The sequence below is a fragment of the Seriola lalandi genome, unplaced genomic scaffold (genome assembly GCF_002814215.2).
Source record: "Seriola lalandi dorsalis isolate HSWRI2012SDOR001 ecotype SW California unplaced genomic scaffold, Sedor1 jcf7180002054486, whole genome shotgun sequence".
NCBI classification, from domain to species: Eukaryota; Metazoa; Chordata; class Actinopteri; order Carangiformes; family Carangidae; genus Seriola; species Seriola lalandi.
In genome coordinates this window covers 550,036-577,743 of record NW_019525039.1, presented here as the reverse complement: position 1 = coordinate 577,743, position 27,708 = coordinate 550,036, and the positions used below count along the sequence as shown (strand labels likewise).

General features: G+C 35.3%; 1 protein-coding gene across 1 annotated transcript in view; it reads right to left on the bottom strand.

Moving 5' to 3' along the window:
* Window positions 1–27,708, bottom strand: part of LOC111659673 (voltage-dependent calcium channel gamma-5 subunit) — a 33,038-nt gene that overhangs the window by 4,825 nt on the left and 505 nt on the right. Inside the window, exons 2-3 of the mRNA XM_023412670.2 lie at window positions 17,658–17,898; window positions 1,955–2,041 (exon numbers count right to left, since the gene is read on the bottom strand). Of these exons, the coding sequence (XP_023268438.1) occupies window positions 1,955–2,041; window positions 17,658–17,853 (283 nt within the window). The 5' untranslated portion in view covers window positions 17,854–17,898. The remainder of the gene's footprint in view (window positions 1–1,954; window positions 2,042–17,657; window positions 17,899–27,708) is intronic.

Genomic DNA, 27,708 nt, shown 5'->3' with positions numbered 1-27,708 from the left:
CTTCATGGAGTTGGCATTTCATGGGTTTAGGTCATGGCTCCGTATATTAAGATGGTGCTGGACCTCCCTACTGTGCGCAAATGGTGTACTACCTCCCAGAAGTAATGGGAGTCTGTGGTACTTGTTTCTAGACCCCTATTGTGTTCTCCATTACACAAAATGTCACCCTTCCAGCTAAGTGGACCAGATGTCTGAGGCTATAACCTTAATGGAACTGGTTATTTAATTGGTTGGGTAAAGTTTGGATTGTGTGGTAAATTTGCCAGTTACAATCTACTGTAGACAACCAGCAGTATCTAAAGCATGAAAAAAACAACAGTGAGTCTTTTTGGATTCACGTTGAGTCTGAAACATGGGAAAATTCAAGAGGAGTTTGAATTCAGAAGCAAAATGATGACGGAAGATCCAGTGGTGCATCCTTGGTAAGAATAAGTTATTACATACTGTAATTTAAGGCACAACCACTGGACTAAGATCACTATCAGCACCATTTTTTCTGCATTTTAACTTTCATCACATTTTTAGAAAGGAACCAATTAAGTCTTATAATAACTGCCTATGTAAATCCTTACTGCATCTATTTTCTTCATTTCTTATTCCTTTGTCAGATGTACTCTTCTTTACTTGGAATTCACGCAATCTCTACATGTATATCTAGCTGATTATCTAATTTACCTTTGGAGGTATTTATTATGATGGCCGCACTCAAGTCTTTCACCATCTTTGAACAGAAACAAGGGTTTCAATTTTCCCCCCATCAGTGACCACCTCTCATCCAAAGGTTCCATACTTAAGTCACTTAATAACAACTGAGCAAACTCCATCCACTTAGAAAAATGAAGAGTAATGCTTAAAAGCTCTGGGAAAAGCTAGTAAATGGAACTACTGTCACAATTTGGATGAGATGCTCAGTCATCTTTGCTTTGGTGTGAGCTTCCTTAAAGTTATGGACTACAGCTTGAAGACTCAAGGGATGTGAGATCTGAAGTTGACACATCACCCTCTGTAGTGCTGACTGCTTGGCTGCACGCTTGTAGTACTCATGTGTATCCATGCATGTTACCGCTGCAAGGGGGTCTCTACAAAATGAAAATGGCAACCTTAAATATTTCAAACGATTCCAGCTCTTATCCTGAGTGGACTGGCCGTGGGGATTGGGCTAGGAATAGCATAAACCACATACACTCTGATGCAGAGATGACAGCGTAGTGCAGAGGTATGGACCCGAGTCATGTGACATGTGCTCGGGTCAGACTGAGGTCATGTATATGATGACTTTGGACTTGGCTTAACGAAATCAAATGTCAACACTATTGTCAACACTCACCCTACCATTAGCCTGGGAAGGGCTGCTGACAGACATGAGCTCCCTCAGTGACACATGGTGGTAACAGACACTTCAACCTGCCAGCAATGAGGTTCACTGGGAGGGCGTAGAGGCCCAGGCTATCTCCCCACTTCCCATTGTTCAGGCGCCCAACCAACCAGCAAGACTCACTACTGCAGTGAAAATTACTAGACCCCATGTTCACATCCTTGAGCAAGGGTCTATTTTTTTCCTCTTAGTGTGCTAAAACTGGGTTTCCTCCCCCAATTTCTTCTGCAGATTCTAGGATCACTCAAAACAAATGCACTAAAACTAGCTGGCAGACTTGAGCCAATTTCTTGGAGTGAACAGAATGAACATACATTACACAAAATGTTCTATATCAAATAATATGTGTGAAAACAAAATGTGTATGGGTTAAAAGGACCTTAAGTTTTTATTTTTTCATTAGTGTTGTTATAAGTGTCCAGTTTAGCTGCTTATTCCTGCTTTACAGTAGCTTGATCTTTCACCATTGTGCCTCTAGCTGCCGCTTCTGTTCATTTCAAATTAAACACTGAGAGCCTGAACAGTTTCATCACACTGAAGCATCATGCATATAATAGTGAAGTGTTAATAGTTACTTACTGAGGACACTAACGGTGGACTCAGAGGTCATCTGGACATTAGTGGGCATCACGTACTCTATGGTAAAACACCGGCCTTTCTCATCCCCTGGAACAAAGGACAGGAAAAAAATATATTCAAACACAGCGTCTAGTGCTCTACACAACTGATCAAACTTTGGATTGGCCCACTGTGACAAATAAAAGTAAAAAAACAGAAGCATGTACAATATGCTAGCAGAGTACAGGGACGTCTTGTAGCCTTTTCATGATGATTGATAATACCTATCATGGCAAGTTGAGACTGTACATCACAAATGTCAAGTTCTCAGTAAGTAGACAGGATCTATTTCATGTGTTTATTTGTGCTGGGAATAGTAAAGTCTGTGTGATAGCTGTGGAACAGTGTGTTGAATTCCATTTAAAAACAACCCAAAAAACAAGTTTTCAAACATCATACACAGCAACCATAGCAATACCAGGGAAAAATACACAATAATAATAGTAAAATTAATAATACAAAAGAAAAATAGCTTATTTGATTAATACACATATAATGGTAGCTGGGGGCCCAGCAGGGGGAGCACTTAGGATAGACAGACTCTTGGGAGAAGCAAGGAAGAAATCCAGGAAGAGGAAGTTTTTTTAAGTGGGGGATGTGGCCTGTGTGAGCCTCTTTGAGACCATGCGGTTAGTCCAGGTGAGGTGGCCTGTATTGTTTGCTTGTATTGTTTGAATTGGTTTGTAGTGTGTCTTTGGCTGTTAAGGTGAGTTTGCTTGTTTTAGGTGAGTTGAATGGTGTGGTGTTGTAGAGTGGGGGGGGGGGCTAAACCAAAAAGGCACCTCTCCCTGACTCTACCTCCCTCATTGTCTTGGAGAGTGGGGGAGTAGGGGGAGGTAGAGCACAGCCTAATCCGGCGGGGGAGAGTTTAGCTCAAAAAGGCATCTCTCCTGGACTCTACCTCCCTCATTCAAAAATTGCCACTTTCTCCAACTGGTTAGGGGAGTTTTTGTTTGCTGAATCTGCTAGTGTGTTTTGTCAGAGTTGATGATGGTGTTGTTTGTGGTAGCATAGGCAAGATAAAGAAAATAGTCATGGTGTGAGGAGCAGTGATGGCTGGCATTAGGGGAGTGACTCTGGGACGCCAGTGATCACTGTCTAGCCTCCTGGAGGTGTCGTGGGACCAACTAGACGAAACACTGGTGAAAGGAGGTTCCCACCTGATGACCCCAAAGACATGTTAGTTATCACTCACTCTCATTAGTCTGTATAGCTAAATTAATAGTTATCATAGGACATGTTAAGCTTAGGGAGCTATTCACTGAGTCTGGTCCATTTTCTGTAGCACAAGTTTCTTGTGTTTACCTTAAATACAGTATCTGCTGTCAGTATTAGAGTGTTAGATTTTAGCACCTTCCCTTTATCATTTTGATACATACAGTCAAAAGTCCGGCACCAAAACACACTGATAACACAAATACACACTGATGTTTTTCTCAACACTTCATTAATCTCACACACAGTTGTTGGATCAGCTGATGTGTTGAGCATATGTAATGAGCTTCCATAATGCATCTTATGTGCTGATGATGCATATCAGAGCAAATGATACTGAGCATTGTTGGGCATTTAATAGGGTTAGTTAGTCTATCCAGCATTTAAATATCTGTGCAATCTTAATGTGTACAAGAGATGAAGGTCATGAGATGCTCTGAATACATTGTACCATTGTTAAATAAAGACTGAAACAAGTGGGCAAGAAAAGAAGCATCATGGAGTGTGTGTGAGAGTTGTAACAGTTATAAAGGGTAATCACAAGGCTTTTCCCTACTAGTATTTCTCTCTCTCTCTCTCTCTCTCTCTCTCTCTCTTGCTCGCTTTTGACATGAAATCAAAGCAGCATTTAATTCCACTAAATGTTAAAAATCCTCACACCAATATGTAATGTAAGGGAAGGCCTCTATGGTTCCTGTGGGCTATTAAAATGTCACTTAAGACGTCTAGCATGGCAGTAACACTAGTGTTCTTTTAAATTATTTATCTCTACAGAATGGCAACGGTAATTCTCAGCCCATTCAAATGTGATTTCAACAGAGGGAGATAAAAATTATATAACTATTACTGAAAATTTTGATTATACTTTCAGATAGCAGACATTATGGCTCATTTTCAGTCAGTCTTGAGGGACTCCAGTAACACTTCTATTCCAAATTTGTAATGAAAGATATTTATCGCAAGTAAATGGAAATACTTAAAAAATACATTAAAAGCTACTCAGAATCATTGATACTCTTACAATTAGTTGTGCTGCAAGCTTTGCAGTCTACATTATATAAGCAGTGTAAGGCCCCGTATTGAACATGTTGTACAGCAATGACACAATATCAGATTGTAAGTGCTGGCTGTGTCAGTAAAGATCCTCTCCATGAACTCATGTGCGCTAAAATGAAAGGCTAACAGCCAAACACCCGATGAACTCGAACCGACATCAATAGCAGCCAAAACACCACACAGCTTCATTCACGTTCTCTGGCGTAACCAACGTACTGTGACAGTGTGCTGTAATTGTTTCTGGGTCAAACACTACGCAACAGTTAAATGGGCAATAAGGACACTCAATTGACCCTAAAACACACACTGGACCATTAGTCCAAATATAGCAATGGCCCTAACATCTGTTACTTGATCACAACTTGATAGCCTACATAGCCACCACAACTGAACGATTAACCCTGGAACAGGACAGAGCAGGTCAGTTGTGGCACAGGGGTTAATGGAACAATTCAACAGAGAGAGGAATAATGTTGCAGGATGAGTTTTTGCAGAACAAAAACTTTTTCCAGGTTAGAGGCCATATACACGCTAAAAGGCTTGGAAAGGCTAAAAGTATTTGAGTTGAGGGTAATAAATAAACCCCAACAGCCAGCAACAATAAGAGTATATAACAATAAAACAGTGAACTGCTGCCATTACCAGAGGGAGAAATAAGATAAAAGCAAAAGTTGATACCTGGTTTACTCTGGGACAACACTTGTCTGGAGAGTTGTGTCTCTAAGAAAAGAGTGAAACTTAACAGTTAGTGTCTCTTTTCCAATCAAGACATCAGAGCATGCCTTTGGTTGGAGCTGGGACGGAACAATGTTCTGATAGGTGTAAGGAGCTTGAGCATGCACTGTGGAAATACATAAGCTTTTATAACTTTATGTAATCCTTGTTTTTCACGTTAAGTGCGACAGTGCCAAGAAACAATGCAGGTTAGAAAGAAGGAAAGATACAAAGCAGCCACAGAATTAAAGGTTTTTTGCATCAATCCAAGGTACCTCTGGGTTAGTCGTGGGGAGAGAAGTCCTTCAAAGCCATAAAATTAACTGGAATAAAAATACTTGACACTTCCATATCGAGGTAGATTTATTGCAGTATTATTTGTGTGAACAGATCAACAATCCGTGTAAAATGTGTGATCTGTAAATATAAAACACCTTCCACAATTACAAAAAATAAATTTGCAAATTCACAAAAATATCTTATCAAAATTATTTCTGTGAATTAATTCAATTAATTTACAAATAAATGAAAAGCATTTGTGAAATTCTTCCTTACATTTACAACTTTCAAACAGACATTTGTGACATTTTCTATTTGTGAAACGAAAAAGCATTAGTTGATCTAAATTCTACGCTTGTGGATTTCAATTTTACACACACGGAGTTCTGAAACAAACTTTCAGTCAGTCTGAACCAAAAGTGACTTGTATAACTCGGCCACTTTCGTGAAAACACGAAAATCACCTACAGACGATACCATTTCTGCTTTTAAAAGTAAGAGCACATACTCTTCTATGTGTTGCTTTTTTCCCAAATAATCGGTGACAAGGAACGTAAATGACGTTAATGTTTGTAAGATATGAAGTGACAGGACCCGGTTAAGGTCTTTGATAATATGGCTTTTAAATGAATGAATATGAATGAATATGAATGAATGAATGAATGAATGAATGAATGAATGAATAAATGAATGAATGAATGAATGAATGAATAAATAAATAATAATACCCAGAGCTGGCCCAAGCCTTCATGGGGCCCTGGGCAGAATTTAATTGTTTGAATTTTTAATGCTGTCGACCAAACGGTTTATTAACATATGAGATCTGAATTAACATACAGAAATGCCCATACGCAAATTTAATCTATGTACAAGTGTTTAATCTCCAGGTACTGTATGAAATATATGTACATATGAAGTAAAACCATATATGTATGTACAGTTTAGCCTATATATGTAAAAAATTACATGTGAAACCTGTTACAAATTGGAATAATATCATATAAATGTCTAGCTAATAGAAACATGCATTTTAGTATGTCTGTTTTTATTATAGGTTTTAATATGAATAGTCAAATGTTGAATAAATATATATCCATCACAAAGCCTGTCAGTATATATTCATTATATATGTAAATGTACAAGACACACATGTATGGTTAAAGGTAAATTGTTAAGAAAATCATATACAAAAATAAAGAATTTTAATGAGCATGCACATATTAATATGAGTATTTCATGTATGTAATAAACTTCCTCATATATCCATGGAATGTATATGTGTCATAATAATATATCCTTTTATAGATGACAGTCTTTATAAAGGGACAAATATGTCATGTATATACGTCATAACTCACAGTATAAGGCATTAAAATGTCATAATATATAAAAAGCATGAAAACTAAATAGTACGGCATAAAAATTTACACAGTATAGTAAGCAGTAAAAATTTCAGAGCATAGTGAGGCATAAAAACACAATAGTATAGTAATGCATTAAAAGACATAAAAGTTGTCAGGGTATAGTAAGGCATAAAAAATGTCATATAGACGTCATAGGATACTAAGTCATACATAATGTAAAAACGTCATAGTATAGTAAGGCATCAAAAAGTCATAGTATAAAAAGGGATCAAAATGTCATAGTATAGTAAGTCATAAAAATAATATAGAATAGTAAGGCTTAGAAACGTCATAAAAACGTCATTGTATAGTAAGGCATAAAAAACTTCGTATAGACATCATAGGATAGTAAGGCATAAATAACATGAAAATGTAATAATATATCACGGCATCAAAACGTGATAGTATAGTAAGGCATAAAAACGTTATAGTATAGTAAGGCTTAAAAACGTCGTAAAAACGTCATTGTATAGTAAGGCATAAAAAACATCATATTATATTATGACATAAAAGATTGTCATAATATTGTAAGGCATAAAAATGTCAGAGCATAGTGAGGCATAAAAACGCAATAGTATAGTAAGGCAAAAAAATGTCATTGTATAGTAAGGCATAAAAAACGTCATATAGACGTCATAGGACAGAAAGGCATAAATAACGTAAAAACATCATAGTATAGTAAGGCATCCAAATGTCATAAAAACGCCATAGTATAGTAAGGCATAAAAATGTCATAGTATATTATTACATAAAAAAGCTTAGTAGTATAGTAAGGCATAAAAATGTCATAGTATATTATTACATAAAAAAGCTTAGTAGTATAGTAAGGCTTAAAAATGTCATTGTATAATAAGGCCTAAAAACGTCATACTATAGTAAGGCATAAAAAGGTCATTGTATAATAGGGCCTAAACGTCATAGTATAGCAAGGCATAAAAAGTCATAGTAAAGTAAGGCATTAAAAACGTCATATACACGACATAGCATAGAAAGGCATAAATAGCGTAAAAACATCATAGTATATTAAGGCATCAAAACATCATAGTATAGTAAGACATAAAAAACGTCATAAAAACGTCAAAGTATATTAAGGCATAAAAACGTCATAGTATATTAAAAAATAAAAAAGTCATAGTAAAGTAAGGCACTGAAAACGTCATATAGACGACATAGCATAGAAAGGCATAAATAGCGTAAAAACATCATAGTATATTAAGGCATCAAAACATCGTAGTATAGTAAGACATAAAAAAACGTCATAAAAACGTCATAGTATAGTAAGGCATAAAAAACGTCATAGTATAGTAAGGCATAAAACATCAGAAAGACATTATGTATAGTAAGGCATAAAAATGTCATACAAATTTCATAGTATAGTCAGGCAAAAAAATGTCATATAGACGTCATAGGACAGAAAGGCATAAATAACGTAAAAACGTCATAGTATATTAAGGCATAAAAACGTCATAGTATATTAAAAAATAAAAACGTCATAGTATAGTAAGGCATCCAAACGTCATAAAAACGCCATAGTATAGTAAGGCTTAAAAATGTCATTGTATAATAAGGCCTAAAAACATCATAGTATAGTAAGGCATAAAAAAGTCATTGTATAATAAGGCCTAAAAACATCATAGTATAGTAAGGCATAAAAAAGTCATAGTAAAGTAAGGCATTAAAAACGTCATATAGACGACATAGCATAGAAAGGCATAAATAGCGTAAAAACATCATAGTATATTAAGGCATCAAAGATCATAGTATAGTAAGACTTAAAAAACGTCATAAAAACGTCAAAGTATATTAAGGCATAAAAACGTCATAGTATATTAAAAAATAAAAACGTCATAGTATAGTAAGGCATCCAAACGTCATAAAAACGTCAAAGTATAGTAAGGCATAAAAAAGTCATATTAAATTATGACATAAAAAAAACGTAATAGTATAGTAAGGCATAAAAATGTCATAGTATAGTAAGGCATGAAAACGTCATAGTATATTATTACATAAAAAAACTTAGTAGTATAGTAAGGCTTAGAAATGTCACTGTATAATAAGGCCTAAAAACGTCATAGTATAGTAAGGCATAAAAAAGGTCATATAAACGACATAGCATAGAAAGGCATAAATAGCGTAAAAACATCATAGTATATTAAGGCATCAAAACATCATAGTATAGTAAGACATATAAAATGTCATAAAAACGTCATAGTATAGTAAGGCATAAAAAACGTCATAGTATAGTAAGGCATAAAAACATCAGAAAGACATTATGTATAGTAAGGCATCAAAACGTCATAGCATAAAAATGTCATACAAATTTCATAGTATAGTTAGGCATCAAATCGTCATAGTATAGTAAGGCATAAAAAACGTCATAGTATAGCAAGGCATAAAAACGTCACGGTAAAGTAAGGCATAAAAATATCATAAAAACGCCATAGTATACTAAGGCGTAAAAATATCAAAAAAAGGTCATATTATATTACGACATAAAAAAACTTAATAATACAGTAAGACTTAAAAACGTCATTGTATAACAAGGCCTAAAAACGTCACAGTATAGTAAGGCATAGAAAAAGTCATAAAAACGTCATAGTATAGTAAGGCATAAAAAATGTCATAGTATAGTAAGGTATTAAAACGTCAGAAAGGCATAAATAGCGTAAAAACATCATCCCAGGTCCCCAGGCCTTAGTGTTTTATGTCTGTCTTGTCATTTCCTGTTTTATTTTGGTAGTTTCCCTTTTGTGTCTTTACTTCCTCTCGTGTGATTACCTGCCTTCTCCCTAATGTGTTTTACCTGTGTCTAGTTATTCCCAACAGTATTTATGCCCTGTGTGTCCCTTTGCACTTTGCCAGTTTGTTTTCTTCCCCAGTGAGTGACTTACCAGCGTTTTCCTGACTGTCATTCGGCAAGAGACCGTTTCTGATACCCGTTTCCTGAGATCTGCCTGTTCCCTGTCGGTACCGTTGCCTGATTCTGCCTGTCTGTGTTTCGACCCTGCCTGCCTGACGACGTCTCTCAGTTTTTCCCCTATTGGATTCCTTGTCTGTTTCCATTGGGCTTGCCAGTTTTTCTGGAACGCTGTTGTCAGGATTCATTGATTTTGATCAATAAACTGCCTGATTGTTAACTGCCTCTCTGGTCGTGCTTTTGGGATCAACCTTCGTGTCTTGAGCCTGACAATAGTAAGGCATAAAAGTGTCATAAAAATTTCATAGTATAGTTAGGCATCAAAACGTCATAGTATATTAAGGCATAAAAAACGTCATAGTATAGCAAGGCATAAAAAACATCATATTATAGTAAGGCTTAAAAACATCATAAAAACGTCATAGTATCGTAAGGCATAAAAATGTCATACTATAGTTAGGCATCAAAACGTCATAGTATAGTAAGGCATAAAAAACGTCATAGTATAGCAAGGCATGAAAAAGTCATTATAGTAAGGCATAAAAACATCATAAAAATGTCATAGTATAGTAAGGCATAAAAATGTCATAAAAATGTCATATGATAGTAAGAGATAAACACGTCATAGTAAAGTAAGGCATAAAAATATCATAAAAACGCCATAGTATACTAAGGCAAAAAATATAAGAAAAACGTCATATTATATTGCGACATAAAAAAACTTAATAGTACAGTAAGACTTAAAAACATCATTGTATAACAAGGCCTAAAAACGTCACAGTATAGTAAGGCATAAAAAATGTCATAAAAACGTCATGGTATAGTAAGGTATATAAAACGTCATAGTATAGTAAGGCATAAAAACATCATAAAAGCATTATGTATAGTAAGGCATGAAAACGTCATAGTATAGTAAGGCATGAAAACGTCATTATAGTAAGGCATAAAAACATCATAAAAACGTCATAGTATAGTAGGGCATAAAAATGTCATAAATATGTCATATGATAGTAAGAGATAAAAACGTCATAGTAAAGTAAGGCATAAAAATATCATAAAAACGCCATAGTATACTAAGGCATAAAAATATTTTAAAAAAACGTCATATTATATTGCGACATAAAAAAACGTAATAGTATAGTAAGACTTAAAAACGTCATTGTATAACAAGGCCTAAAAACGTCACAGTATAGTAAGGCATAAAAAATGTCATAGTATAGTAAGGCATAAAAATGTTATAAAAATGTCATAGTATAGTAAGGCATCAAAACGTCATAGTATAGCAAGGTATCAAAACGTCATACTATAGTGAGGCATAAAAATGTCATAAAAATCTCATATGATAGTAAGGCATAAAAGTGTAATAAAAATTTCATACGATAAATAGGCATGAAAACATCATATTATAGTAAGGCATAAAAACATCATAAAAAGGTCATAGTATAGAAAGGCATAAATAACGTAAAAACGTCATAGTATAGTAAGGCATTAAAACATCATAGTATAGTAAGAGATAAAAACGTCATAGTAAAGTAAGGCATAAAAATATCATAAAAATGTCATATGATAGTAAGAGATAAAAACGTCATAGTAAAGTAAGGCATAAAAATATCATAAAAACGCCATAGTATACTAAGGCATTAAAAAATAAAAAAAAAGTCATATTATATTGCGACATAAAAAAAACCTAATAGTACAGTAAGACTTAAAAACGTCATTGTATAACAGGGCCTAAAAACGTCACAGTATAGTAAGGCAGAAAAAATGTCACAAAAACGTCATAGTATAGTAAGGCATAAAAAATGTGATAGTATAGTAAGATATAAAAAAATTCATATTTTTTTACGACATAAAAAAATATAATAGTATAGTAAGGCATGAAAACGTCATGTAAAGTAAGGCATAAAAATATCATAAAAACGCCATAGTATACTAAGGCATTAAAAAATTTTTAAAAAGTCATATTATATTGCGACATAAAAAAAACCTAATAGTACAGTAAGACTTAAAAACGTCATTGTATAACAAGGCCTAAAAACGTCACAGTATAGTAAGGCATAAAAAATGTTACAAAAACGTCATAGTATAGTAAGGCATAAAAAATGTGATGGTATAGTAAGATATAAAAAATTTCATATTTTTTTACGACATAAAAAAATATAATAGTATAGTAAGGCATCAAAACGTCATAAAAACGTCATAGTATAGTAAGGCATAAAAAATGTCATAGTATAGTAAGGTATATAAAACGTCATAGTATAGTTAGGCATAAAAACATCATAAAAATAATATGTATAGTAAGGCATAAAAATTTCATAAAAATGTCATAGTATAGTAAGGCATCAAAACGTCATAGTATAGCAAGGTATCAAAACGTCATACTATAGTGAGGCATAAAAATGTCATAAAAATCTCATATGATAGTAAGGCATAAAAATGTAATAAAAATTTCATACGATAAATAGGCATAAAAACGTCATAGTAAAGTAAGGCATAAAAATGTCATAAAAATATCATATGATAGTAAGAGATAAAAACTTCATGGTAAAGTAAGGCATTGCGACATAAAAAAAACCTAATTGTACAGTAAGACTTAAAAACGTCATTGTATAACAAGGCCTAAAAACACACAGTATAGTAAGGCATAAAAAATGTCATAAAAACGTCACAGTATAGTAAGGTATATAAAACGTCATAGTAAAGTAAGGCATAAAAACATAATAAAAACATTATGTATAGTAAGGCATCAAAACGTCATAGTATAGTAAGGCATAAAAATGTCATAAAAATGTCATAGTATAGCAAGGCATCAAAACGTCATAGTATAGCAAGGTATCAAAACGTCATACTATAGTAAGGCATAAAAATGTCATAAAAATGTCATATGATAAATAGGCATAAAAAACGTCATAGTAAAGTAAGGCATAAAAATATCATAAAAAGGTCATAGTATATTAAGGCATAAAAACGTCAAAAAACTTCATATTATATTACGACATAAAATAACTTAATACTACAGTAAGACTTAAAAACGTCATTGTATAACAAGTCCTAAAAACGTCACAGTATAGTAAGGCATACAAAATGTCATAAAAACGTCATAGAATAGTAAAGCATAACAAATGTCACAGTATAGTAAGGTATATAAAACGTTATAGTATAGTAAGGCATAAAAACATCATAAAAACATCATGTATAGTAAGGCATCAAAACGTCATAGTATAGCAAGGCATAAAAATTTCTTACAAATGTCATAGTATAGTAAGGCATCAAAACGTCATAATATAGTAAGGTATCAAAACGTCATACTATAGTAAGGCATAAAAATGTCATAAAAATGTCATACGATAAATAGGCATAAAAATGTCATAGTAAAGTCAGGCATAAAAATATCATAAAAAGGTCATAGTATACAAAGGCATAAATAACGTAAAAACGTCATATTATAGTAAGGGAAAAAAAACGTCATAATATAGTAAGGCATAAAAATGTCATAAAAATGTCATATGATAGTAAGAGATAAAAACGTCATAGTATAGTAAGGCATAAAAACGTCATAGTAAAGTAAGGCATAAAAATGTCATAAAAATGTCATAGTATAGTAAGGCATCAAAACTTCATAGTATAGTAAGGTATCAAAATGTCATTCTATAGTAAGGTATAAAAATGTCATAAAAATGTCATAGTATAGTAAGGCATCAAAATTTCATAGTATAGTAAGGTATCAAAATGTCATACTATAGTAAGGCATAAAAATGTCATAGAAATGTCATAGTATACAAAGGCATAATTAACGTAAAAACGTCATAGTATAGTAAGGCATAAAAACATCATAAAAACAGTATGTATAGTAAGGCATCAAAACATCATAGTATAGTAAGGCATAAAAATGTTATAATAATGTCATAGTATAGTTAGGCATCTAAACGTCATAGTATAGTAAGGCATAAAAAACGTCATAGTATAGTAAGGTATGAAAACATCATATTATAGTAAGGCATAAAAATGTCATAAAAATGTCATAAGAAAGTAAGGCATAAAAACGTCATAGTAAAGTAAGGCATAAAAACGTCAAATAATGTTATGATATAAAAAATTGTCATAGTATAGTAAGATATAAAAAATTTTATTACGACATAAAAAATATAATAGTATAGTAAGGCATAAAAACGTCATATTAAAGTAAAGCATAGAAAACGTCATATAGACGTCATAGCATAGAAAGGCATAAATAACATAAAAATGTCATACGAAAGTAAGGCATAAAAACGTCAAATTATGTTATGACATAAAAAATTGTCATTGTATAGTAAGATATAAAAAAATTCATATTTTTTTACGACATAAAAACATATAATAGTATAGTAAGGCATAAAAACATCATAGTAAAGTAAGGCATAAAAAATGTCAAATTATGTTATGACATAAAAAATTGTCATTGTATAGTAAGGCATCAAAACGTCATAGTATAGTAAGGCATAAAAATGTCATAGTAAAGTAAGGCATAAAAATGTCATAAAAACGCCATAGTATACTAAGGCATAAAAATATCAAAAAAATGTCATATTATATTATGACATAAAAAAACGTAATAGTACAGTAAAAACTTCATTGTATAACAAGGCCTAAAAACGTCACAGTATAGTAAGGCATAAAAAATGTCATAAAAACGTCATAGTATAGTGAGGCATAAAAAATGTCATAGTATAGTATGGTATATAAAACGTCATAGTATAGTAAGGCATAAAAACATCATAAAAACATTATGTATAGTAAGGCATCAAAACGTCACAGTATAGTGAGGCATAAAAACGCAATATTGTAGTAATGCATAAAAAAGTCATAAAAAATGTCATAGTATAGTAAGGCATAAAAATATTCAAAAAACGTCATATTATTTTTCAACATAAAAAAATGTAATAGTATGAAGTAAGGCATAAAAATGTCATAGCATAGTAAGGCATACAAATATCATAAAAACATCAAAGTATAGTAAGGCATAAAAAATGTCATATTATATTATGACATTAAAAATGTCATAGTATAGTAAGGCATAAAAACGTCATGGTAAGTAAGCCATAAAAATATCATAAAAAATGCCATAGTATAGTAAGGCATAAAAACATCATAAAAACGTCATAGTATAGTAAGGCATAAAAAACGTCATATTATATTAGGACATAAAAAATTGTCATAGTATAGTAAGGTATAAAAACGTCATATTATATTACGACATAAAAAAATATAATAGCATATTAAGGCATAATATGTCAGAGCATAGTGAGGCATAAAAACGCAATAGTAAAGTAAGGCATAAAAAAGTCATAAAAACGTCACTGTATAGTAAGGCATAAAAAACGTCATATAGACGTCATAGGATAGAAAGGCATAAATAACGTAAAAACGTCATAGTATAGTAAGGGATACGAACATCATAAAAACGTCATCGTATAGTAAGGCATAAAAAAGTCATAGTATAGCAAGGCATAAAAACGTCATAAAAACGTCATTGTATAGTAAGGCATAAAAAACGTCATATAGACGTCATAGGATAGACGGGCATAAGTAACGTAAAAACCTCATAGTATATTAAGGCATCAAAACGTCATAGTATAGTAAAGCATAAAAATGTCATAGTATATTACCACATACAAATGTCATAGTAATATAAGGCATTAAAAACGTAATAGTATAGTAAGGCATAAAAAATGTCATATAGACGTCATAGGATACTAAGGCATACATAATGTAAAAACGTCATAGTATATTAAGGCATCAAAACGTCATAGTATAGTAAGGTATCAAAACGTCATAGTATAGTAAGGCATAATTGTCATAGTAAAGTAAGGCATAAAAATATCATAAAAACGTCATAGTATAGCAAGACATAAAAAAACGTCATATAGACGTCAGGATACTAAGGCATCAAAATGTCATAGTATATTAAGTCATCAAAACGTCATGGTATAGAGAGGCATAAAAATGTTATAGCAAGACATTAAAAGTCAGTATCGTAAGAAATTAGAGTTGCTAATTAACCTTGTGTGCATGGCTTTGGATTGCAGGCAAAGGCAGAAAATCCAAACTACACACAGAAAGGCCCCAGGCTCGGGATTCAAACCCTCTCTGTGAGGGGTAACAGTGCAAATCACTGTAATACCATAACTACCAATTACATGTCATATTATAGTAAGGCATAACAACAACATAGTATAATAAGGTATAAAAACATCATAATATAGTAAGGCATAAAAACATCATAAAAACACCATAGTATAGTAAGGCATTAAAACATAATAAAAATGTCATAGTTTAATAAGGCATAAAACTGTCAAAAAAAATGCCATAGTATAATAATGCATTAAAACATAATAAAAACGTCATAGTATAATAAGGCATAAAACTGTCATAAAAATGCCATAGTATAGTAAGAAATAAAAACGTCATAAAAATGTCATAACCTTCACAACCAGACCCTTCTCTGTGAGGGGTAACCACTGTACTACCACAACATCCAATAACAAAGTCATAGTATAGTAGGGCATAACAACAACAAAGTATAGTAAGGCATAACAAAAACATAGTATATAGTAATGCATAAAAACGTTATAAAAATGTCATACTATAGTAAGGCATAAAAAAGTGAGTATAGTAAGAAATTTGGGTCGCTAAAGAACCTTATGTGCACGTCTTTGGATTGCAGGCACAGGGATAAAATCCAAACTGAAAGAAAGGCCCCAGGCAGATCTGAACCCACAATCCCCAAACACTGAGGGGCAACAGTGTTAACCACTGTACCACCCCACCACACCATTACAATATCATAGTAATGTAAGGCATAGAAATATAGTAGTATAGTCAGGCATAAGAAGTCATAGTATAGTAAGACATTTAAAGTAAGAATAGTAAGAAATTAGATTTGTTAATTAACCTTATGTGCATGCCTTTGGTTTGCAGGCAAAGGGAGAAAATTCAAACTCCATACAGAAAGGCCACAGGCTAAGGGATTCAACCCACAACTTTTCTGTGGGGGCCAAAAGTGCTAACCTGTATACTACCACACCACTCCATTACAATGTCATATCAATGTAAAAGGCAAAAGAAAGTCATAGTATAGTGAGGCATAAAAATGTGATAGTAAGGCATTAAAAGTCAGTATAGTAAGAAATTAGAGTTGCTAATTAACTTTGTGTGCAAAAGAGCTAATGACTGTACTATCACATCACCCCACTAGAATGTCATAGTAATGTAACACAAAAGAAAGTCAAAGTAATGTAAGGCATTAAAAGTGCGTATAGTAAGCAAGAAGACACAAATGCTTTTCATTTATTTTTAAATTAACTGAATGTATTCACAATAACTTTTTCATTTGCAAATCTGTTTTATATTTGCAAGAATATTTTTTGAATTTGAACATTTATTTTTCATATTTGTGGAAGTTGTTTTATATTTACAGATTACACATTTACGCACAGATTGTCAATCTGTTAACAAAAATAATATTGAAACAATCTACCTCCATACTTCCAGCAGTGCTGCATAGAGCTGAAGTACAGTTGGACATACAAAAGAAGAGGTAGTGGTCCAACTGCCGCAAAGAGGTGAAAGCAAAGTAAAAAAAATTCATGCTCAAGAGTAGTCTTCTATATTTGCAGCAGTCTAGTGGTTAAAGAGGAGGAAGTAAAGAGGAAAGAGACAAAGATAACTGTGCATATGCAATAAACATTATATTGAAAACTAGACATTGAGGCCCTGATTCACCAAAGATTTGTGTAAGACAGAGCACACTCAAACAACACTGTGCTGGTCAGAAACATTGAACCTCTTTGCACACATCTATACTGTATGTACAATTTAATATCTTCCCATTGTCCCATAATCTTTAGAAGGATTGAGGTGTTGCTAAATTCACTAATAGTTCACCAATTTTCCTGAATATCGGTATAGAACACAAATTGTTTGACAGATGGCATCAAAATCCTGCCTAAAATAAAACATCTACTTCACCTTGCATTGGTGACATTAACATACAGGATTTGGGTTATGTCATCTGTGTATTTCAGACTTCATGCCAACTCACCAGCCAAGAAGCAGACCCTCCAAAGACCAGAGTGAAGGGACATGCGTATCTCGGTGCTCTGGTTGAGGGGAAGGATGACGCCCTCCTCCAGGTAGAGCCAGTAGTCGGTGCTTACAGCAATCCCTAACAGGCCCAGGCCGCAGACAGCGAACACGCTGCTCAGCAACGTCAGCGCCTTCCTGCCACATAGGCTCATACCACAGCCTCAACAGCAGGGGGGCGCCGCTGGCAGAAAGAGGTGCTGGGAAGATGGAGGGAAAAAAAGAAAAACATCTTCACCAATTTCATCAGAAAGAAATCATGAAAGCCCACCTGAGAGAAGATCAAACTGTCCCTGGGGCAAGCAAGGAGGAAATAGATGGAAAGTGCATCTGTGGTTTGCTGGGTAGTGGGAAAATCTGGGTGATGTTCTGAGGACTGATTCATCTTAATTCGAGTTCATTACTGACAATGGAAATGATTTGGAATTGAATGGAAAGTAATAAATGGGAATGTGATAGCATATACTGTAGCATAACAGAGGACTTACTTCCTTTCAGCTGAGAAAGAAATCTGGGAAAGATTCCCTCTCCTCCATTAGAATCTAAATCACCACATTGTGCAGGGCTGAGGGCTTAGTGGGGCATGTGTGGAAAAAGAAAAGCACTACGTAAAGTGTTCTATCACAATGCCTCCAGCAAAAAGAACCGAAATATAACTCAATCCACTAATAATGTTAAAAAGAGAATTATAAAACAAAACCAAGCACAACTCCTAATATCTGATATAAATCCACTTCCTCTTTCTCCTTACATCAAGTGATGCGGAAGCGACATTGCAGATGGTATGCAGTATGTGTCAGCATATGAATGTGTGCACTCGTCACACAAAACAATGGATCTGTTCGTATGGTAGCTGATGCCCACATTTGCCGGAAGCTGGAGCGCTGGGGAGCTTGGCATGGGATACATGTTGAAAGGAATTGATTTTACATAATGAGTTCTCAGTGTGCTGCCACATTGAGCACCCACTGGGAGACTGGAAAGATGGGAGTGAATATGTGAAAGGATTTTGAACTTTTGCGGCAGATTTTTTTTCTCTCTCTCTCTCCGTGGATCAACTTCTTGTACCACGACTAGATGTAAAGCCTCAGTAGAACAGAGTAGGGAAATCTCCACACATCAGCCAGCTTGCAGTGCACAACCGTTGTCTCAACAGACAGAGGAGTCAGATGTAGAAGGGATCTGGTGTGGAGCTCATGGTTTTAAATAAAGCTTTTAAGAAGATGCAGCAACTAATGTTTCAACAAATTTCTGCATGCTTTCAGCAGAGGAGACACTGGCATTAAACGTTTTTAAATTTCCCACACCTCATTTAGTTGTAGCTGATAGGTTATATCTACATGCCTTACTATACTATGACATATACATATACACATGTATACAGTTCATTAGAAAAACAAGGACATATCATAGAAAACAAGACAAATTCAACAACTAATTTTGTCCATATGGTTATATGGTGTTCAATGTATATATCCCATAGCTTTCCTTGTGTAAGATAATTTATAACCACATGCTCCAACCTCATCCCTCTAATGGGCATGAACCAGTTGCCCTACTTCATTCTTACAAAGGGTAATAAATCGTAGAAGACTATTGTTGCAAGTGCAGCTCGCACTTAAAAGATTTGTACGCTGTACACATGCATTCAGTCTATTCTGTTTTTATCCATTTCTCTTCCTCATATGTAAAAGTGTTTATTTGTATCGTCCCAGTTAAGTAAAAACCCATGTTTTAGAAGTTGAAATTAAAATGTATCTTTTTAAAGAGAATTTAAATAATTCTTGCTTTACATGCGAAGATATGAATAAGTTAATCTTGCATGTTCTCACCCATACATACATGCACACGCATGCATGCTTGGAGTTGTTATTACTCATCTTATTTAGATGCCCTGAAAATAATAGACCAAGGCATATTTGACCTCCTACATCTTCTAATTTGAAATGACATTTCTAACATACGCAAGTATGACAATTGCCTTGATCCAGAATGTGAAAGATTTATGACTACAACTGTGGCTATTAAAATTTTAAACAAAGAAAACAGTGTTCAGAAAAACACACAAACTCCAGTCTTGACTATTTTTTTTCTTACACAAGAAACACAAGGACAGCTATAAGTGTCTCTCCCTCCCTGCCTTCGAACTATGAACCACAGGTCAGATGGTGATTGGAAGTGGCTGCATGCATATGGCAATCAGAGTTCACTAAAGCACAAGGGACCAAACTAATGAGAGAGGACTATCATTAAACCTCAGCTATTCTTGACCATGGTGCAATCAGTGGCCATTCATTTACAATGTCCATGTAAGGGCTCTAATTTTAGTCATTTAGCATCAAGCAACAACTTTCCACTCAGTAGACCTTTTTGTGTTATTACGCTCAACCAGCTGTTTTTAGTCACACAGCGCAAAAAGCACATGTTGAAGTCCTGATTGCACCTACATGAGGGTTTCCACAAATAGAATATCATTACTGTATGAGAAATAAAGGAGCTATTTAGGTTGGTTGTACCTCTCTAGCACCTACAAAAATAGACAAGGATATTGTAAAGAAAGAGTAGGGAGGATGCTTAAAATAGCCACAGTGATCACATTAATATTTGTGTAATACTACAGTATTTGAACCTGAATCTAAAATTTGACAATAAAATCATTGCATGTGTTTTTGTTACATACATATGCTAGACATGTTTCGCTGTAACATACAGATACCAGTCTTAAAGACCAGACAAATACCACCCACAAGTACCATGGTATTATTCACGCTATTCACACGTCTCAACTATTCAGATCAAGAGCAGGAAGGATCAAGACAGTCTAATGCCTGATAAATTGAAAGTGATGCACATATCCAAATTTACCAGATTCTCCCTGTCTGTCTATTGTGAGCACAACACACAACAGCAACACAGAGCTGCCAAATGATACTATAGCTGCGTCACAACAAAAGCTTTACAATGAAGATTATAACTTTTTGAAATGTAGTGCTGAGTTACTATCAACTGGGATTTTAGCTTTGAGTGATTAGGTCAGAAGTCTACATTTGAATTTTATATTTTTTAGCACCATCAAACTACTTCGAAAAATAGCTAGATGTGCAGTTTGGATGAAACTCAAACTTCCAGCACACACATAATGGCAGTTAGCAGAATGTTTCCCTGTGCCAGCAATAGTGTATTCAACGAATCCCTCACCAGCTCCATTAGGCTGTGGACAGATTAACATTAGCACAATGAGACCTCTACATGAGCAAATTAAATATGTGTATTGTATAGAGCCTATTGTATAATATACAGTACCTCTGTGCTTATTTGTCCATGGCCCACAGTGCTCACAGATCAAGGGACATATAGTGGGTAATAAACAACTCAAAAATAATCCCCTAAATTTTCAATGGACACAAATTAAAGTTAGAGGCAGAAGTGATGCAAGACCAAACAGAAGCTAAACATTTAAACAGACAACCCCAAAACTGCCTCACACAAGAACAAGGGTAAAGTCCACTGTCACAAAAAAAGTTATTGTGCTGGATGCTGTGGTCATAGTCACTGCACATCCAACCCATTGAAAGGTTTGACCCACAGCAACAACTGCTTTACACTAAATGTGAAGACACATTTTTTACTGACAAACTCTCTACTGTTGAAAGATGGGAGTTGTTTTTTGTAGCCATTTTATACTGTTGTCCAAAGTCTTATTAATTTCAGTGGTGAATAGTTCATTCATTTATATGCAGTATCGTTTGCTCGTGTGTTGGAGGAAGTCTTCCTAAAAGGTCTTCTAGCAGTTTCTGTATAGAGAAAGTAATTTGTAATAAATAACAATAATTGTGCCCTATTTAGGGGTCCCATATCCAGGGACCTACATTTGTGTAGGCTGGCTGGAATGGAACAGAGTGGAATAGAATGGAATGATCATTAGCATTATAATATGTCAAAATGTCAATTTAGGGAAAAGGCCCATTGGTTACCAAAGATGATGAAGCTGGCCACTGTTGACTAAAGAATTACCTCGGATTAACTGTAGCCCTTAACTTCAGAAGAACTGTCATCTGCAATCTGTTAGAAATGAAGTTGCAACCATTTTATGGAAAGAAAGTTGTGGTTCAAAGGTTTTAATATCGGACCACGGGCTTGAACTTAGATTTGGCTACATTTGACTTGCCTCATCTTGGTAATAAGACAGGGAGCACAATGGAGGGGAAAATGATATCTATGACATGAAAATGAGGTTTTACATTCCACAAAGCCACCGGACCACCACATTCAATCTTTCATGTTTACTAATAATTCTGATCATTGTTTTGGTCTCTAAAGGATTATAAATGGTGACCAATCTCAGTTGAGGAAATCGCTTTTATTTTTTATTGAAAAATGTTTCTCATTAAATGTTCAAAGCCATGAGGGACCAACAAAAAGCCTTATTGTCCTTCCCAGCCTGCAAAGGGATACATAGAATACACTCTCTCATGCATAAACATCAGTTTTTCCTTTAGAAACCTGTTAGAATCTGTGATTAGAGTCCACTCCTGCCTGTGCTGATACATTCAGCAGATGCTTTGCAGTTGTTTCAGAAACTACATTTTACAAGGCTGCTACACTAGTTCACAGAAGACTTGTAACATACACAATATAAAAAGGGGATTTAACTAAAAGTAACAAAAGATTGTTTACATTTTCAACCATTAATGTGGCACCGAATAATGCCACTAGGGGGTCCAGAGGCCACGCTGGCATCAAGTAAGGCAGATGCAGACGACTGCCAGAGTAAAGGGCACGTCATCACCAAAAGTAGGGCATTCCTCTTCTGTCTTCTTTGTTAATATGCTCCCAACCTCCTGTCAACCCTAATTTCAACAGCTCACTGGCAAAAATGTCACATTTTCCAGAAACAATTGGTAAAGCAAAGACAAGGCAAAGAATAATTGTTGTAGAATATGATGTTGAAACAAGTCAAACCATCACTGGTCTGTGATTGGTCAGTAGATTATATTAAGACTGCTAAAATATAATTAATACTTTCTTTTCCTGTATAACACAGCAATGGTGATGGTGACCATCTTTCTTTTTCACTGATGTTTAAAACTTGTAAATATGGAAATATCACAAATGCATATTTATTTTGGTAGATGTGATGATCAAGTGAGAATTTTTTTCCTCACCTCTGTCTGATTCAAGAAGAATCAGATGATTTCTAGATAGAAGGACATCTGCAAATACTTTAAAAATAAATATTGTTCACTAAAGCAGGGCTTCTTTAAAGTTGTATTGGAGCTGAATTAGCTCAATATAGCCCATGACTGTGGTCAAAAGCACTGAATTTCACTGAAAAACTACTAATAGCATGATTTGAAATAGTGTATTTCATCATCTCTGTCGAGGGTTTGTCAGCATCAGAGCATGGATCTCTTTTGGTGTGCTTATTGACCCAGTTACTGTGGCTGTAAGAGCATGGCTGTGAGTGCAGTCCCTCTGTTGCCTCTGATGTGGACAGGCAACTAATACTGTGGGAGTTAGTTGCTGTTGGTTGATGTGACGGGGGCTGATTGGACGAGCCTGAGGACAATAGCGGTTCCAATGCACGAGAGAGGAGATATGTCATCAAGCCACGGACACAGCTGGACAAAGCTGGCAGCCCCCATCATCGGCTTGACGAGAATCTGCCTGTACAGTTGCCACAGACGTAATAAAGGGAAAACACCACACATGCCTACAGTATCAGTGCACAGATTCATACGCACATCATGTGTACTCTCTCGCTCAGACCCACAAATGCCGGTGAAGTGACAGTTGTATTGCCATAACACACAAAGAGCCCATTTCACTGACCCACAAAATGTCTTCAGCCACTTTCTTTTGTCTTCTCTGCATCATGAGTATTAAAGAGAATGTAACAGGTCATAATAGTATTACAAAGAATTACAAAAGGCATCAGGAATCCAAATGCGACTTTAACATCTTATTCAGTTGCTACCTACCCCTATATTCAATAGTTACTTCCTCTAAGGAAGACCATTATAACAAAGACATTTTTTCCTAAGCCTGCACAAGCCTAAAATCCTGTCAAACAAATCTGAAAGTCCTACTTCATCATTAATCTTGTTAACACTATGCTAGTGTTTAATTTTGTCTGTTTTAGGAGAAGTAAAATCCTTTGAAAAATATAGTGACCTGGACAATGCATGATAAATATTTTTAGTTGTCAACTGGATAATGTGGTGCACATGGAAAAGGTATGTGTAATCTATCCTAATTTATGATGTTTGTATAGTTAACAATAGCACCTAGAGTAAGATTAACTGATTAGTTATCAAGAGTCACTATGGTATGTTACTTATTTTAAATGACTTTTTCAAAATGCACATAGAAGCCTAACCTTGTTTTTTTTTTGCTCATACTCTGACAATGTGTCTATAGGATTAATGTCATATCAGAAGACAACATCTTTTCCACTTATTCTTGTATATCAGCCATTATCCTTGGCTAGGTGGGCTTCCAGTGGTGAGCCACCAAGCAGGGATGATTTCTCAGTGGTAATTTTGGCGATGCCTCTGCGCTCCCTTGAAGGCATGCCTACCAAAAATGAGAAAATGCACACAGTAGTTCAAGCTAAATCCCTGCTGCAGGCCAGATGACTTACAGTGCATCATCTGGCGAACAGCAGAGACAGGTGGTGGTGGTGCAAGCTGTCAAGACAGAGAGTGATGTGGAAATCTTTGTGTCATATTCTCACCTTCTCACCACATAAAAAAATCACAGGATTCTGGTTACAAAATCAGTCAAGTGGTTGTTTTTATGTTGCCACACGTTTTCATAGAAGCAGCTGAACCAGCTGACCTAATGTAGGAGGTGTTCTCTTCCTTCTCTTCCCTCACCCTCAAGACTCCAGAGCAGGCTGCAAAATGCATTACATCTCTCTTCTGTAATGTCAGATCATCTTAATTGGATGGGGCAGCTCTGGATATAGCCCATGCCTTTCATGCTGTTCCAAAGGCAGTTCCCTTATGTCTTTCAGCAAATGGTTTTGGCTTTGAGATGTCATCCCCTCCGTACTCCTTCATACAGTATCATGACCAGAAAGTGCATGGATAGCTTGTCAGTCAATTTCTTCTCTGCATTTAATGGCTCCTGATGATCATAAATAAGTAACAGTAATGACTCCAAAAGACCCTTCAAAGACCCATTTGCTTTACCAAAACTTAGAGTGTATATCGGGGACAATTATCCTGAACTACTTCCTTTCATGTAGACATATTTGTAACAATGATGATGGACAGGTCTATTTAATCTCATAAAACCCAAGTGAATGGCACAGTGGTGATCTCTAAAAGGGTGGACACACATTGACTGTGGCACAAAAAATACAGTGACCTAAAGCAATAGCACTAACATCCTTTTTCCCGTGTTCGTTGTGAGAACCCATCTCCCATTTATAAGTGCTTGACTTGGCCCTGTCGCCAGGCAACACTATACAGAGAGGCCTCCGAATTAGTCAAGCATGAATGAACTGATAAGCGAGTCCCAAAACAAGGCTCCCTATCTGGTAGTGCATTTTACATGCTGGAGTAGGGATATGGAGGAAAACAGGACAAAGACAGAGAGACACATACATCATAGAAGATTATAGAGGAAAAGATAAGCAGGACACAGTTCATGGTGTAATATAAGTACTCGAACACACATAGAATAAAGACAAGAATTCATCAGAGATACAGAACATGCAATTTTATATTGGTATATATGTTCTAATAGTTATGTACTGTACAAAACTGCTGTAGGACTTCAACAGTGAATACCAGAGTCTGTGTAAAGCCACAGTACTATATATTACCTATCACCAATCACTAAAGAGCACTGTGTTTACTTTTTGAGGACATATCCCATCAGGATGTTGCTTAGAGTGATCACTGAAACCAATGAGGAGCAGCCAAGAGAGTAGGCAGACGCTACAGGGAATGCCTATTTATTGTGCTTAACAAATTTGTTTTATGGTGCAGCATGGTTCATATACACACTAAGAATAGAAAGTGAAGTTACTAAATGGTTAAGAAAGGAAAACAAAATCATTTTTCCATGCCATGCTCCTAGATATCTAACCCCCTGACTAAACATGGCAACAACTTTTTAATGAATAAATATGCTCCTCACAACAACACATGAAACAAGAATTTATAGTTTTACTCAAAAAACCTGATAAGTATTATCTAACCTTAACTAATATTAGTATTAAGTGATATCAAACAAGCTTTTTGTCATACCTGGATATTGCCGTAACACTAACTGACCTAAAGCTAGTGCAATGGTATATGCATAGTGTATATAACTGTCCAATGCACATTGAGAACACTGAGCATGTCCAGGTTCCTCAATATGGAATTTGCATCAGACATTTCTATCAATGGTGACCTGCAGCTATGTTTCTCCTGTTGGCAGGAGTGACACACCGGTAAACTGTGAACAGTGGTGTTGCTGAGGGTGGAGGAGAAATGGAGGGAGACTGTATGACTTTTATGGCAGGACACAAGGATGAGCTGTAAAGCCCTTTGTAACACAGTCTGTGAATCCTCTCCTTGAATCTCTTATGACTGTCCAGTGAAGCTGTGTGAAAATCTGCATTACAGAGATGCAATTTATCTTCTGACAACATGGTAAGATTCTGCATAGAGCTGAAAGCAACCCTAACCCTGCAGCATTTTAATGATGTTATTAGTCAAAAACAATGTCTACAAAAAACAGCAGGGTTTAGGTCAACTGACTAAAGCTTGTTGTTCTGAACATATTTAAATCCTTAAAAGTTTCTCTGAATTGAAACTGAACAACAACAAAATATTACACCAGAGGTACTTCTCCATTTTGACTCTCAGTCTGAACTACTACACTATCATGTCCAGGATAACACGGATCATTTATTATATCAATGTCTGTCTCACTGCAACAAGTAGGCTCTCATCCGGAGAGTGTGAGCAGCCTGTATTGGACAGTGGCTGGAAAGTATTTCTCTTCTGCAATTGCAGAAACGTAATCCCCTGCAGCCCACACACCATCCCAGAGTAAGTTTGTGCTACAACAGTATTTGTCTGGCTGGCACACAGAGGAGTGGATGTCAGCCAAGTAGATTATACCTGTGGGCTGTCTACTGCTGCAAACATTATCCATATTTTTGTTAATCAGGAGCCAAATTGCGATTGAACCTCAGGTTTTGTTTACTTTCAGTTTTTGTTATTACCATAGAGTTGCAGTAAATTAAAAAAAAGAAGAAAGGCATCAATTCATGATTCTGAATCATCTAATAAATGTAGGTGACTACTGACCCTCCGCTGGCATCTGCGTAATCTGCGTCATTTTGTCATTAGTTTTCAGATAATTTTAAATACACATGCCACTGTGAATCCAGTGCATCGGAGCCTGTGTGTTGGCTCCATCCTCTGTGGTGTATTGAGAGCCAGCTGTGTGTTATTCCTGCCGTTTAATCCTTGGCTCGAGCTCAAATCTCTGTCCGCGGTGCTGAAGCGGTCACGGACGGTGCCATAGTGAACAATCAGTCAATAATAAGCTTAGTCCATTCAGCGTTGTTAAACATGAATGTAGCTGAGGCTAACCCGTCTAAACTCCGTCTTAGACCCTCTCCGAGTGTTGCCTTCCGTATCTCCGATTGAAGGTTTTGCATCACAACTTATTTAATTGCACAGAGGAACATTTTCAACAGCTCTTCTTCTCTCTTTATTTCTCTCACCCTAAAACTGAGTTGTTGTGTCACACCACTTTTTCTTTCTTCAAACTGCAGAGAATTACATCTTGAAAAGAACAGCGGACCCCATGGACACGGTTTTAAAACGTTATAATAACAGAAGCGAGTTGAGTTCCGGACGTGTCTAACTGTAGTGGACGCGCAGTGTTGAAGGGGCGTCAGAGGGCAAAGAAAAGGCAAATATATTAGATAGGCTCCAAATATGCAAACGTAGACTCAAGCTGAAATTGGTCTCCCCTGACATTCTTCAAGTTTTGAT